This window comes from Pygocentrus nattereri, chromosome 12, assembly GCF_015220715.1.
Source record: "Pygocentrus nattereri isolate fPygNat1 chromosome 12, fPygNat1.pri, whole genome shotgun sequence".
NCBI lineage: Eukaryota > Metazoa > Chordata > Actinopteri > Characiformes > Serrasalmidae > Pygocentrus > Pygocentrus nattereri.
Genome location: NC_051222.1, coordinates 39,451,132 through 39,466,201, shown reverse-complemented (window position 1 = coordinate 39,466,201; position 15,070 = coordinate 39,451,132). Strand labels below are relative to the sequence as shown.

The 15,070-nt window shown below is 39.4% G+C and overlaps 1 protein-coding gene across 2 annotated transcripts; it reads right to left on the bottom strand.

Annotated features, from left to right (window-relative positions):
- Positions 1-4,436: 4,436 nt before the first annotated feature.
- LOC108417073 (microfibril-associated glycoprotein 4-like) lies at positions 4,437-9,429 on the bottom strand. Of its 2 annotated transcripts, XM_037543878.1 has the most exons (7): positions 9,332-9,429; positions 7,565-7,585; positions 7,254-7,274; positions 6,916-7,125; positions 6,713-6,809; positions 6,131-6,298; positions 4,437-5,161 (listed from the first exon to the last, which is right to left on the bottom strand). In XM_037543878.1, the coding sequence occupies exons 2-7, from the start codon at positions 7,565-7,567 to the stop codon at positions 4,899-4,901; spliced, it is 762 nt and encodes a 253-aa protein (XP_037399775.1). In that variant the 5' UTR covers positions 7,568-7,585; positions 9,332-9,429; the 3' UTR covers positions 4,437-4,898. The 2 variants fall into 2 exon arrangements, with proteins under 2 accessions (XP_037399775.1, XP_037399774.1); XM_037543877.1 differs by lacking the exon at positions 7,565-7,585 and having other exon boundaries at positions 9,332-9,402.
- Between the last annotated feature and the right edge of the window lie 5,641 nt (positions 9,430-15,070).

Sequence of the window (15,070 nt, the reverse complement as noted above, 5' to 3'; positions counted from 1 at the left end):
CCTTTTAACGTGCAAATGATTCTTTCAGTGTTCATGGCTCTATATAGAACCACTACACTCACCAGCCACTTTATTAGGTATATTATTGTTCAGTTGCTTGTTAACACAAATACCTAATTAGCCAATCACATGGGCGCAACTCAATGCATTTAGGAAACTGCTGATCTACTGGGATTTTCAAGCACAACCATCTCTGGGGTTTACAGAGAACAGTCCGAAAAAGAGGAAATATCCAGTGAACTCAAATAACCAATCAAGATCTCTGAGGAACGTTTCCAACACCTTGTTGAAAGTCTGCCATGAAGAATTAAGACAGTTCTGAAGGCAAAAGGGGGTCCAACCTTTTACTAACCTTGTACCTTATAAAGTGGCCGGTGAGTGTATATTTTCCACAGAACCCTAGAAGAACCATCTTTTTTAAGAGTGGGTTTAGTTTTAGTTCATTAGCTTCTCTGAAAAGGCAGCTTGTGTTAATTGTCTGACACGAAACCTGACTCTTTCCCTGATATATTTTTGAATAATTAAATGAGGTTTAAAATTTTTATCTCCAATACTATCGTCTAAATGTAAGCTTACAGCCCGGCACTAATTTTGACTAAAATCTGTTCTCCTCTTTCGTCCATGACAAAATGTGTCAGATGTCCTGTTACTGTACTGTATTTTATACCCTGAATGGAAGATTTAATTTGGAAAACGTTGTTAAGCTGTTAAAACCCTGTTCAAAGGTAAAGTAGACTTATTGTTGAGCTTTGATTTGCCGTAACTGTTAAGGTGATTAAACTGCAAAGTTAGAAAAGTAAAACTTTCTTGTGACCTTTGAGTTTTGGGAGAAGTAATCAGAGATACCCAGAAGAACTTCCTCTTTGCAGTGAAATTAGTGTTTATTTCCCACACACAGACATGTACACCCACATGGTTACCAGTAGCAAAGCTGACATCCTGGAAGTCTGCATTCACTTGCTATTGTGTTACATTAAGAACTTTGCTTTCAAAGAACATACAGAACACACAGAAATTTGACTGCCCACCATGGTGCTCCCCTTAGCAGCAGTAGTAGTAGTGGTGTACATCACAATATTGTTGTCTCCATCTTGTTACTGTCCTCTTTCACCTTCAAGCATTCAGTATAATTCCTTTCTAATGAATTTGGTCAAAAATCTGTTTGTTTCTTAATAATCGGTCAAAGCAGACAAAAGCCGTCCATCTCTTCATTGCTTACCATCTATGGTAAAGTTGGTTGGTTGTCATAACCTTTGTTTTCTTTATAATGATTTTTAGTTTTAGTTTTCTTCACACTGACCTTCATTTCTTCCTGATTTACCACCTTGAGTATTGTCAATCGGCATATCGAAGGTTATTCATCAATCATGAATCCATTGTTGTCTTCCTTCGTTGCTTCTCTTATTATATTATAGCACGGGGCATAGCTGGACCTGACCTCCCTGTGGCCCTAAGCAAAATTCTGCAAAGGGGCCCTCCATCCTGTGCCATGAGCCATGTAGATCATTCACAACTGGCACACAGTCACACCTGCCACCTCAGTGCTCCCACTACAGTCCTCCCTCCTTTAAAACAATTGCTCCATTGGTCATTCTAAGAGTAAGTATAAGCCTATACAGCCACTTCAAACTCCCCCAAATTCTTTTGATACATTTTCAGATATTAAAATATTATGGTTTGGCTGAATACTTGCCTATTATTTATGGAGAGATAAGCATCCATATTGCCCAGTATGCCCAGCTAATCATGATCATCTTAAACCACTTGATCCAGATCAATCCCAGGTGACCCTGTCCCCCGCAACTTTCTCCAGCTCATTCCATCACCCCAAGCCACTCACAAGCCAACTTGGAACTATAATCCCTCCAGCATGTCCTATGACAACCTTGGGGTCATAGGGTGAGCAGCAGTGAGCAGTGCTTGTGTTTTTAACTGCTTTAAACTGATGTCAGACTCAGACCCATTAAAGAAGGCCGAGAGGAAGACGTCGTGCTCTGAGACACATAAGCTGGACGTCCGTCCCACCGCCGTCTTTTAAAGATCAGAGCATGAACTTCGTCTCCTCTGCAGACCAGTTTCTGCTCCGCCGTGTTGAACGGTATAAACTCTCACTGTGACGTGACGCTCATGCAGACTTAAACTTTCTGATAGGGAATGTAATCAGATACAGGAGTTTACACGGATATTATTCTATTTAACGGATTATTTACAGGATTACCCACCTCATTCAGTCGGATAGAAATTGTATTCCGAATGGCCTCAATTGGACTAGACTATTCTGACTGAGGTGTTTACATGGATGTATTCTATTCTGACTGAACTATTAGTCAGATTACTAATGGATTATTAGGCTGCATGTAAACGTGGCTAGTGAGATGTAGACTTGATATTTACATGTCTTGAATGCATCTGATTGTGATTGGGTTTTGTGATTGGAGTAAGCATGCTATCCACATTTACTATGTTAAACAAAAGCCATAGCATGCATTTTGCAGGACCATACAGGTTCAGCACCTGGTGCTGCCGGTTTCTTGACCAGAACAGAATTCATGTTTTTTTTTCAATGCCGTGCAGCATCATTCAGCATTACCATAGAAACAACACGGCGCCACACAGAAGTTAAAGCCTGTAAACGGTGGAAAAGCAACACAGCTCAACTTTTCTGTCTTCGTCTTGCTCTAATAATGTAGCTGAGAGCTCATCGGAGTTAATTATCTTCTCAGCAAAGCTTGTTCGCTGTTCAGGATGCTGGTTCATTCACATTAATGACAGATGTTTTCCTTTCTAAGTGTTAAAACATGTCAAAAACGTGAGTGAAGCAGAAGCTCTTAAGGTTAAGCAATGCAGCAGAGAATCTGGCAAGATTGCACCACAAAGAAGAGTGCTTTGTAAGAGACTTAACACTTTTTTAACCACTTACAACCTTAACCATGGCAATAGTTCAGTATTCAGATCAGTGGGACTTCTGGTGGCCATTTGCTGGTCCTGCAGCTGAAGGTGCAAGTGTGGATGTGACAAATACATGATTATAGGTTACCGAAGTGGGAGCATATACAAATTGCTTTAGGAAAAATAGGTGTGTAAGGTCATTTATTTTACTTAAAAACTGTGAACTATTGCATCATTCTTTTCAAGTTATGGTATATTTGTCTATGGCATCACACTAGAACTATTCATGATATCTGGGGATCCCTCAGTCCTGGGAACCAATGTCTTATGCAATTTAGAGTTTTCCTGCTCTAACATGCCTGATCTAGCACATGAAGCGCTAATGACATTTTTTCCACTGACTATATAGGACTGTAGGTCTACATTTACAGACTGTAGTCCATCTGTTTTTCTGTATACTTTTGTTACACTGTTCTTCAGTGGTCACACTGACGTGGTGGTGGTATGTTAGTGTGTGTTGCACTGGTGCGAGTGGATCAGACACAGCAGTGCTGCTGGAGTTTTTAAACACCTCAATGTCGCTGTTGGACTACGAACCAAAAACATCCAGCCAACAGCGTCCTGTGGGCAGTGTCCTGTTACCACTGATGAAGGACTATTGGATGACCAACACAAACTGTGCAGCAGCAGATGAGCTATTGTCTGATTTTACAACTTCAAGGTGGACTGACAAGGTAGGAGTGTCTAATAGAGTGGACAGTGAGTGGGCACAGTGTTTAAAAACTCCAGGAGCACTGTTGTGTCTCATCTACTCACACCAGCGCAACACATGCAAAGTCCCCTTCATTATTCACACTTTCAGCCCTGCAGATGTAATAAGGTATTGAGATCTTCACTGGACATTACAGTGTTCAGGGATGTGGTGATCATCACAGTCTGTAGACCAAACATAATTAAGCGCTCAACAAGTTAAATAATGGTGTTAATAACGCTAAAAAAATTTGGCATACGCTTATTATATTAGCCCCCCTTGCCACCAGCATTATTGACTCAGCATTGGGGCAAAATCGCCACAAGCAACTAGAAAAAAATTAAACCACATTTCAAATGAAGCGTTGTTTGCTGTTGTTTGGGTTCGATTCCCTGGCCGGATGACCGGGATCCTCTCCGTGTGGAGTTTGCATGTTCTCCCCTTGTCTGCGTGGATTTCCTCCGGGTTCTCCGGTCTGCAGTCAGACCAATTGGACATGCTGAATTGCCCCTGGGTGTGAGTGATTGTCTGTGTATGTCTGTCTGCCCTGCAATTAACATATTAATGTTTTATGTTAATGATAATTGATGGTTCTTTATTTTGATTGTGATTGAGTAATGGTGACAGCCTTGGTGTGAGTGAAGAAACATTAACTGGCCACAATCACTTGAACTTTGCTCGGAAATCTGTTTGGAGTTAATGTTCCACGGGAATTGTAAGGTGAGGACAGATGAAGAGAGGTTATACAAAACAAAAGCCTGCAGAGATGCAGCAAAAAGCAAAACTCACAATAAAATAATAAAGTAGCTTTATCTTTATTCATGTAATGATTTGTAAATTGGAGATAGTTGTCAGTCTAAAAATATTACAGATTTTAAATCAGATTAGAACTGAAGCACAAGCTAGCACAAACACATAAAATATATAAATAGATCATAAGTGATCACCTTCTTCAAAACTGCAATTAGTATATGTTTTGCAGCCCACAATCCTCTGTACGTAGTTAATTGTCTACTCAAAAGAGGCAAACAATGGCTGTAGCAGTATGCAGTAAACAATTGTATTTGAAATCATACAAGAAACCCACAGATAATGTAATGCATAGCAGCCTTGATTGCATTGATTTATGAAAAATAGTGTCAAATTAACAGAAATTAACAGGAAATTCTTATAAAGTACTTTTGGACAGCAAAGGTATGTATTCATTAAGTGAAACCCTGGCCTTCTAAATCTGGGTTCTCTGTCTGGGCAGATATATCTACGCTTCAAGCTCGTCCAGAGACACCCGGCGGATCTTCATCACGATGGTCTTCAGGGAGTAATAGTAACCTCTCCAGCAACCCCACATAACTCCTGTATATGAGCTTCCCACATTCCCCCGTTTGTACTGGCCATTGGGGTTCGCAAGGTGACATGGCCAATAGCCGTACCAGAATCCACCAGAGTAAGTGTCTGCACAGTTATAAACGTCTTTGTCAAAGGTTGCAAAATCTCTCTCACCACTATAGGACAAGCAGTCACCTGTGGAGAAAAAAAAAACATTTTCACCTTTTTACATGTTTAATGATCATCAGAATATTGCTGGATTGCTTGTCCAAAAAGAGCACATGAAGGATCCTCACAGATTTGTGTTGCTCTGTATAAAACCATTTAGTCAAGGATATAGTTGTTGATGCATCCATAGGGGTTCCTGAAGAATCTACCATAATTCTCTGCATTCCTAAGAACTGCAGTTATAATAGCATACAGTGGTGCGTGAAAGTTCATGAGCCCTTTAGAATTTTCTATATTTCTGCATGAATTTCACCTAAACCTTCACCATATTTTCACACAAGTCCTAATAGTAGATCAAATGAACCAATTTAAACAAATGAGACAAAAATATTAGACTTTGTAATTCATTATCTGGGGAAAATGATTCAATATCACAGATCTGTGAATGGCAAAAGTATGTGAAAGTATGTGTTTGTGGAAGTCTATCATGGCACGAACAGGAGATTTCTGAGCTCAGAAGAAGAGCTGTTGATGCTCATTGGGCTAGAAAAGATTACAAAACCATCTCTAAAGAGTTTGGGCTCCAGATTATGTATAAATAGAGGAAATTCAAGACCACTGTTACGCTCCCCAGGAGTGGTCAACCAACAAATCACACTAAGAGCATGTGATAGTCTGCAAGGTCCAAAGGAAACCACGGAGGAAGCAACGGAAGACCTGACTCACAGTGGCCAAAATAACCATTGATGCCCATCTGCAGTTTGCTAAAGATCACATGGACAAGCCAGAAGGCTGTTGGAACAATGTTTTGTGGATGAGACCAAAGTAGATCTTTTTGTTTTAAATGAGGAGGTTTAGAAAGGAAAACACTGCATTCCAGCTTAAAAACCTTACCCCATCACTGAAACACAGTGGTGGTAGTATAATGGTTTGGGGCTGTTTTGCTGCATCTGGGCCAGGACGGCTTGTCATTCACAGGTAAAATTTTTTACTCACCTGCTCCTCCATTGATGTAGCCTTTGATGTGAAGTCTGTATCTGAGGGCCTCCGAATCAACAGAGAAAGAGGAGTACTGGGCATAGGCACTGCCCCCCTCAAAATCCTCCATGTCCACTCTTAATTCGTATTTGTTTGCATATGTCAACAGAAACATGGTCTCCAGACCTGCAGTTTGAAAGATATACTAACAAAGGGCTCTCCAGCAATACCAAACACATTCTGACTGACACAAATAAGGATAGGGATTAACTCTTTTTCACAAAGTTCTCGTTCATTATTGCTCACTAGCAGCTCAACATAGAATCACATTTCTCACAGAGACAACGTCCTAGTTCGTCTGATAACAGAGTTACGGGGGGAAAATGCTTTATTTGATTATATTAATTAATATTAAATGTCTGAGATAATTTTTATCACACTAGTGGAATGGCCTCTAGGGGGCCTATGGAAAGATGCTAAATTTCAATACGTTAGTATTTCATACAATAATTCTCTTGTTTTATTATACTTTGCCAGGATTTCACATCATATTTCAGTCTCTTTCTAGCTACAATATCATTAGCATAAACTGTGCCTCACCTAGCCAGTATTCTCCACTTAGGTTCCCAAAGCCGTTCTTGTACTGTTCCCACATTCTATAGAAATTCACACTGCCATCCGTTCTCTTCTGGATTACCTGGTGGTTGGATTTTAAAGTAGAATAGTTACCAGAGCACTCTTTTACAAGCATGTGCCGTCACCGTATTCTGAAGTAGTTTTGAACATTTAATAGTTTTACTCACCGTCCATTTCCCGTCCTTGTGGCTGTCGTACTCGTCGCAGCCCATATCGCAGTAAACCTGCACTGCTTTCTCAGGACCATTTGGGTAGATGGTGTAGACACCACTGTGGTTGGATCCATTATTAAAAATGTCCTCACAGTCCAGAGGAAGGAACTTCTTATTGACAGGGATGGACTGCACCAGCAGGGGGAGTGCTACAAACAGCAGCAGCTGAAAGCAGGAGTAACGGAAAGGAAATGACAGCAAAGACAGCTTTAGATGTTTGTCTAACAACTTTTCTATCTAACAGAAAATTCAAGAAGTTCTTGAAGAGGCATGTAAAGATTAGATAAGCTTACCATAGCTGTGAGGATTCTTGTCTGTCAATGGGGAAAAAAAAAAACACAAAATGAAATGATTTCAAATCCCTTTTCATTGAGTGAATCTATACCTTACTTACGTTTATTTTATTAAAATTTTTATTAAATCATAACACTAATGAAACTTCACCAGGTATTTTAGTAGTGACAATTGTAGCACATTTTGAGCTGAACTTTTCATATTTTTTTTGTTTGTTTGCTTTAGTTGCAGTTTGAGCTAATTTGTCTAACTTTTCTATCCAACTATAAATCTGATCATGAAGAGGCATGTAAAGATTAGATTAGCTTACCATAACTGTGAGGATTCTTGTCTGTCAATTAAAAAAAACACAGAAATTATTTCAAATAAAATAATTTTAGACTTCGATTAAAAAAAAAAAAGCTAAATCAATATTAAATTTGTACTTTATGAAAACCTCAGTTCGCTGTCTTCACAAAAACGTGGATAATTTTACTGATTTAGTTTAAATTCAGAATATGAATTCACATTTGTAACTTTTGACTAACTTGGAATTTAAACTAATATCCTTTTTTTTTGTTGAGTGATCCTATACCTTACTTATGTTTATTTTATTACAATTATTAAACATTCTGGTAATAAAACAATCATTACTTTACCAAACACAAACGTTACGAAATATTTCAGTAGTGACAGTTTTAGCTCATTTTGAGTTCAGCTAGTTTTACAGTTTTCATTTTCATTAAAACACAGAGTGTGTTTAATTGCAGAAAATGAGTTCAGTCAGTCACACATTGTGTATTTTCCTATTTTAACCTACAAAACTCAACGTCAACAGAAAAATCACTGTTCACAATTTTTGTGCCAAGATTTGCAGTTACTTATGTAAACGTAATCTTCAAATATTGTATTGTATTATTGTTTGCCTAAAAAGGATTTTTCCTTTCAGTAACAGTCAAAAGTCTCCCATCTACAGAGCTGGTTTGTTCTGACGATCATATTGGATTATCTTGCATATTTCCAGTGTTGAGGTGTTTTCAGATACAGCTTTCACTATAGTTTTATCTTTTCCTCTACTGGAAGATCTTTTTTGCTTTAGAATTGTGAACACTAAGAACTACTGTGTTCACAGTTCACAGTACTTTATTAGTCCCAAAAGGGCAATTCATTTGCAGCCTTCTTGTCCACACACACAAATATACATATATACACATATACACACAAAAACAATGTAACAATCATTTTAAAAGACTATTATCCGCATTTAATAGCTTGATAGCAGAAGGAATAAAAGATTTGGAATAGCGATTTGTTCTACTGAAGGGCATGATATAACGCCGACCTGACGGCATTACCGTAAATTCACTGGACAAAACGTGATCACACTGAGTGATGATTTCTTTTGCTTTCTGAGCCACTCGTTTCTCCCACAGGGAGACCAGGTCTCTCTGTCGAACTCCAATTATCTTTGAACAAATTTTTACAATGCCTTTCAGGCTATTCTTGTCCCTCACCGACAGCCCATTAAACCAACAAATAAATGAAAAAGTTAAGACACTTTCAATAAAAGCCTGGTAGAAACTACACAACACTGCATGACAAACATGAAAATAATTCAACTTATTCAATAAATGAGTATTTGTTTGTGTGCAAACAAAAGTGACTTAAATAGATAAAATAGCTGAAGTTGAAGTCAAGGAATTTTTCAGAAGATTAATTAGGGATTAATCTGGAGCAGCTGTGTTAATTAATAAAAGGATATGTTGACACATAGCCAAAAAATACATGGTTGCACAATAATCCTGCACACATTAAGTTGATGATTTCGTATATATTTAGAGCATTACTATCTCTTTATACTTTAGTTAAATAGACTGCAACATACTTTCATATGTAAGATTTTGATGTTTTGTTATTTTTAAAAGTTTTTTTTAGCAGTTTGAGTTAATTTGATCCATAAATGTATTTAGAGTAATATTTTGGTAATTTTGTGTTTTCTTTAATACTCAACATAGTAATCAGTACTATAGAAGATGAATTGTCCTTAATTATGTGGTTATATTCACAAAATGAATTTGAATTTGGATGACGTGCTCACCTGTGCTTTCTCTGGCTGCAGGTTTGAACTGTGCAATGTGGCAGATATCGCCTTGTTCAGCTGCAGATGAAAACATGAGCAATAGCACCAACTCTTATATATCCTCTGCAGTCATTTTGGAAAGACCCTAAAGTTTTTTTTTTTGTCTGTAAGGTGGTTTGACAGCATTTTTTGGATTCTGTTGTTTACCAGCATCAGAATGAACATGTAAACAAAGCACTGTATGAATGTCATGTGATTGTTTATTAGTAAGGATTAAAATATGCTTTGAAAAAACATTCTCTGCATTCTTTAACCATGGTAGTTGCACCTTCCAAAACAAACCAGTGTCACAACCACGCCTGAGTCCCTGCTTGTATTTCCATTGCCAGTTTATCTTGTTTAACGAAACCAGCACAGAACGGTTGTGGTGTAGTTGATCTGGCTTATCTTTCATCTGTTTCATTTCTCAGAAATGAACATGAACATACACTGTAACCACTGTTGGTAGGCCAGCTTAGCACCTAGACTCTTAACACTCTTACTGCTGTAATACGTGCAGAATGTGATTTGACATTGTCTTGCTGAAATAATTGTGGCCTTCCCTGAAAAAGACACTTTAATGGCAGCATATGGTGCTAAAACATGTAAAGTCTATCAGCATTAATGGTGCCTTTACATATGTACAAATCGCTCATGCCATGTGCACGAATGCCCCCCTAAACCATCATGAATACTGACTTTTAAACTCAGCACTGATAACAAGCTGAGTGGTCTTCAGCCCGGAGGACACATATTGTCTTGCCCCTTACATGCAGATTTCTATAGATTCTCTGAAACTACTAATGATAGAATGCATTGTAAATGGCAAAATCCCCAAGTTCTTTGCTATTTTGCATTGAAAACTTTAGACTTTCAATGTAGACTTTCACAGAAAGTGAACCCCTCCCAGTCTTTACTTCTGAAAGACTCAGCCTCTTTGGGATGCTCTTTTGTACCCAGTAATGTTATTGAGCTGTTGCCAATTAATCTAATTAATTAGGGGAACTTATTACTATTATTATTATTATTATTATTTTGTAGCACTACACAACTTTACAGACATGCAGGATGTGCAGTTGTTCAGCTCGGCAAAGAAACAAACAGACATTAATTCTGTTTACTGAGACTGATTACAGTATAGTGTTATGAGTGCAACAGAGACTCTGGCAGGTCGAGCTGTTACAGCTTCACTAAAAGGGAGAGCCATAAGCTAACAAAGAAATGAGGACTCCCTGAGATGAAAGTACACCTTTGCCAAACCATCAACAAACTTGCTTGATTGTTATGTCAAGGTTCTTCACAGATGTACCTCATGAAACTCAAAAGCTATTAAGGAAGTTATTAAGACAGTTTGTTTCCAGCAGCTTTTGGACTAAGTAGAAGGACCTGTTTTAGTGAATAGGAGAATGTTACTTTTAGTCTTTTTACTTTTACGTTACTTTTAGTCACACACCCAGCCAACGTATACAGAGTATTAAGAGGAAAGCGTCAGAGCAGAGCATCAGGCACCGCTGCTAAGTTGGTTTGTTTTTAGCCTAGCTTTTAGCCTTCTTTTTTTTAGCCCAACTGGGCAACACATCTTTTGTTTTAACTGTCAAATTTATCCATCTGAGTCACTTCTTGTTTTATTTCATTTAAATCTACGAGTTGTTTCTGCACCATGCCTCCCCTCAGCTCTCCAGCTGGATGTGATGGCTGTGCAAGGCTGTGCCAGAAGATTATTGAACTGGAAGGAAGAATCTCTGTGCTCTACCAGATCAAAGACGATGAAGATCTCCTCGACTCCTTGCTGGCTTCAACTGAGGCAATCAGCACCAGGTTAGACGACTGCTACAGCTGTCCAGGACGAGGATCACTGGCCTCAGCTAGGAGGCCAGGGAGGCCACGCCATGCCAGACTGAGCCATAGTCTGTTGCAGGTGGAGGTTTGCGTGGTGGTAGGCGCTCCGCCCACCAACCCATTCCGCGAAAGGTTCAACTGATCAACAGTTTCTCTGTGTTGGAGGAGCTGGAAGACATCATTTTTGCTGACAAACAATCGTCAGTACAGAACATCCGAGTGAGCTCTCCAGCCATAAACTTTACCCCTTCTCCATCTGGAAACCCCACTGTGCAGCGGGCCCGCCACTCCACCTCTCAGCGGGAATTGGCTGGACAGCCAAACCGCTGCCTACCTACTCAGGCCATCTCCACCTCCACACGGCCACCCTGCCGAGCTCCTTCACAGCTTCCACAAGGATAGCCAGACCGGTGATCCCCGCAACAGAACTCCGTCGTGCTGACACCTTGTTTCCCGACACTGCCGAGGAACGAACCCATTGTCGAGCACCATTTGTGCTACCACACTGGTTTTAAATGATATCTACATGGCCATAGATAGGAAGAAGCATTGTGCTGCCATTTTTATTGATCTATCAAAAGCATTCAATACAGCTGATCAGACTCTTCTTCTGAGGAACTTACAATAGATTGACTTTGACACAAATGCACTAAAATGGACCCAAAATTACCTTTCAGACAGACCACAATGCGTAGCAGTGAGGAATTTCAAATCAATTACAAAACAAAGGAGATCATCATGGACTTCAGACGGACTAGGAACCAGGCTCACACCCCCATCTCCATCAGTGGAGTTGCAGTGGACCATGTGTCCAGCTTCAAGTTCCTTGGTCTCCACATCTCCAAGGATCTCACCTGGTCCTTGAACTCCTCCGTCCTCATCAAAAAGGCGCAGCAGCGCCTTTATTTTCTGCGGAGCCTCAAGAAAGCTCACCTGTCTCCCAGGATCCTGGTGAACTCTTACCGCTGTACCATTGAGAGCATACTCACCAACTGCATCTCTGTATGGTACGGCAGTTGCTGCGCTGCTGACCGCAAAGCACTCCAGCGGGTAGTAAAAATGGCGCAGCGCATCACAGGCACCGATTTACCCACCATCGAGGACATATACCACAAACGCTGCATGGGCAGGGCAAGAAACATCATCAAAGATGTTACCCACCCAAATTATAGACTTTTCAGCCTCTTACCATCTGGCAGGCGTTACAGGAGCCTCCGCCACCAGCAGGCTTAGGAAAAGCTTTTTTCCTGAGGCAGTTATCCTGACGAACGCTACACAGTCACTTTAAAAAACTGCACAAACACTTCCTACACCTTCTGCACTGATGATATACTTCATTCATACAACTCTCATTTGTATTGCTGCTCCCAGTGCATATATAATGCATAATCTATTACACCTACATGTCTATATTTGTATACGTATGTGTATATAATAACCTACAATCATATTACTGCATATCTCACTTTATGTATGTGTTATGTATATATGTATATTATGTACTATATATTCAATATGTACATTCCTGTATATAAACTTAATACACAGATATATAGATACATATAACACTGCATATATAACACTGTATATTTTATATTGTATGTTTCATATTTTATATTACATATTTCACATTTCACTTGTACATACTTGTATATAACAGTTATATTTATGCACTGGTCACTGTTACCACCGCACTTTATGTAAATACTGTTATATATTGCACTTCTGGTTAGATGCTAACTACATTTCATTGGCCCTGTACTTGTACTCTGCACAATGACAATAAAGTTGAATCTAATCTAATCTAATCTAATCTAATCTAATCTAATCAGATTTCTTCAGTATATCCAAAGGAGTACCACAAGGTTCAATTTTGGGCCCTGTTCTATTCAATATATATGTTAATGAACTTGCTGCCTCTTTCTTAGACTGCAAAGTACATCTCTATGCGGATGACATGGTTTTATATTGCTCAGCTGACTCTGAAAACTGCAATGTTTATTTAATGCCCTACAGGTTGCTTTGCGTAAACACAACTTGGTTTTGAATTCTAAGGAAACTTAAGTTCTTGCTGTTTTCCAGATCTACTAATACAGGTTTTAATTCTGTAAATATCACTACCCTGACAGGATCCAACACTGAGTAAATCACAAAGTATAAATACCTTGGCATATGGCTGCATGATAAACTCACTTTTAAACTCTATATTAATAAAGTAGTTAGCAAATGTAGGCAGAAGCTCAGTTATCAATATAGAAATAAACCCTGTTTCCCCATGTGTGCTAGAAAAAGAATAGTTGAGGCAGTCTTACTGTCTGTCATGGACTACGATGATGTAATTTACAAACACGCATCTGCCAGTACCCTCAAACCACTGGGTTCATCATTGGAGACCCTTATAACACTCATCACTGCAGATTGGATGAGAAAGCAGGTTGGCCCTCACTAGCACTGGTTTATTTTCATTTATAAAACACTCTTCGGCCATTTGCCAGAATATATTACTTCCATGATATCTGTAAATAATGGTATTTATCAAACTCAATCCAATGGCTGGATCACATGCCAGGTATCGAGGGTTTTTACTGAACCGGGGAAATCTGCTTTTCTTTTATTATTCTTTTATCTATTTTTCTATTATTATATTTTTTTGTATTTATTATTATTATTAATGTTTCACTTTTTATATTTACCTGAAATGAGTGTTCATTCATTAAATTAACTTTTATCCTCTGATATGTTCTTACACATCATCAATCCCTTACTCTGTACTAACTCTAATATTGTAAATGAGGGGCACTCAGACTAAATAAAGGTTGGTTGGTTGGTTGGTTGGTTGGTTCATTGATTGATTGATTGATTAATTGATTGATTATGTCAAACATATTTGTCAACTCGCTTCGCCAATACACAGTATTTATAAAATATTTTCCATATTTTGTTATGTTACAGTTATTTATACATGCTGACTCTTGGCTAAATATTACAAGACTATGGGATATCTTACTACAGCTATACAGATCATACTCAGATTTACTTGGCCCTCTCCCCAAGCAACTATGGTCCCCTAGATTCTTATTAGGTGCCTTGAGCACATCACTAAGTAAATGGGACAAAACTTTCTAAAGTTTTCTAAAGTTGAATAAGGATAAAACAGAGATTGTTTTATTTGGGAATAGCAATAAGAGGCAAAGACCAGCTTCCTATCTGGATCCAAGAGCCCTAAAATCTAAAGAACTTGTACATAACCTTGGTGTACTAACGGATTCTGGTCTTAGTTTTAGCAGTTGTGTCAAAGCAGTTACAAAATCAGCATTTTATCACCTTAAAAACATCAAAACGATCACAGAATTTCTGACTAAACCAGACCTATCCATCCATCCATCATCGTTGACCGCTAGTCCAAACAGGGTAGCAGGTAGCAGTTGGGAGAGCAGAGAATCCCAGATGACCCTGTCCACCGCAACTTCCACCAGCTCATTCCCAGGGACCCCAAGCCACTCCCAGGCCAACTTGGAGACATAATCCCTCCAGCGGGTCCTAGGGCGACCGTGCCTGGAACACCCCCACCAGAAGGCGTCCAGGGGGCATCCGGATCAGATGCCCGAACCACCTCAGCTGGCTCCTCTCAATGCGGAGGAGTAGCGGCTCTACTCTGAGCTCCTTCCGGATGACCGAGCTCCTCACTCTATCGCAGAGGGTGTAGCCCGCCACCCGACGAAGAAAGCTCATTTCCGCCGCTTGTATTTGCGATCTTGTTCTTTCGGTCATTATCCACAGCTCATGACCATAGGTGAGGGTTGGGATGTAGGCTTTAGGCTCAACTCCCTCTTCACCACTATAGTCCGTTACAGTGACCGCATTACTGCTGCCGCCTGT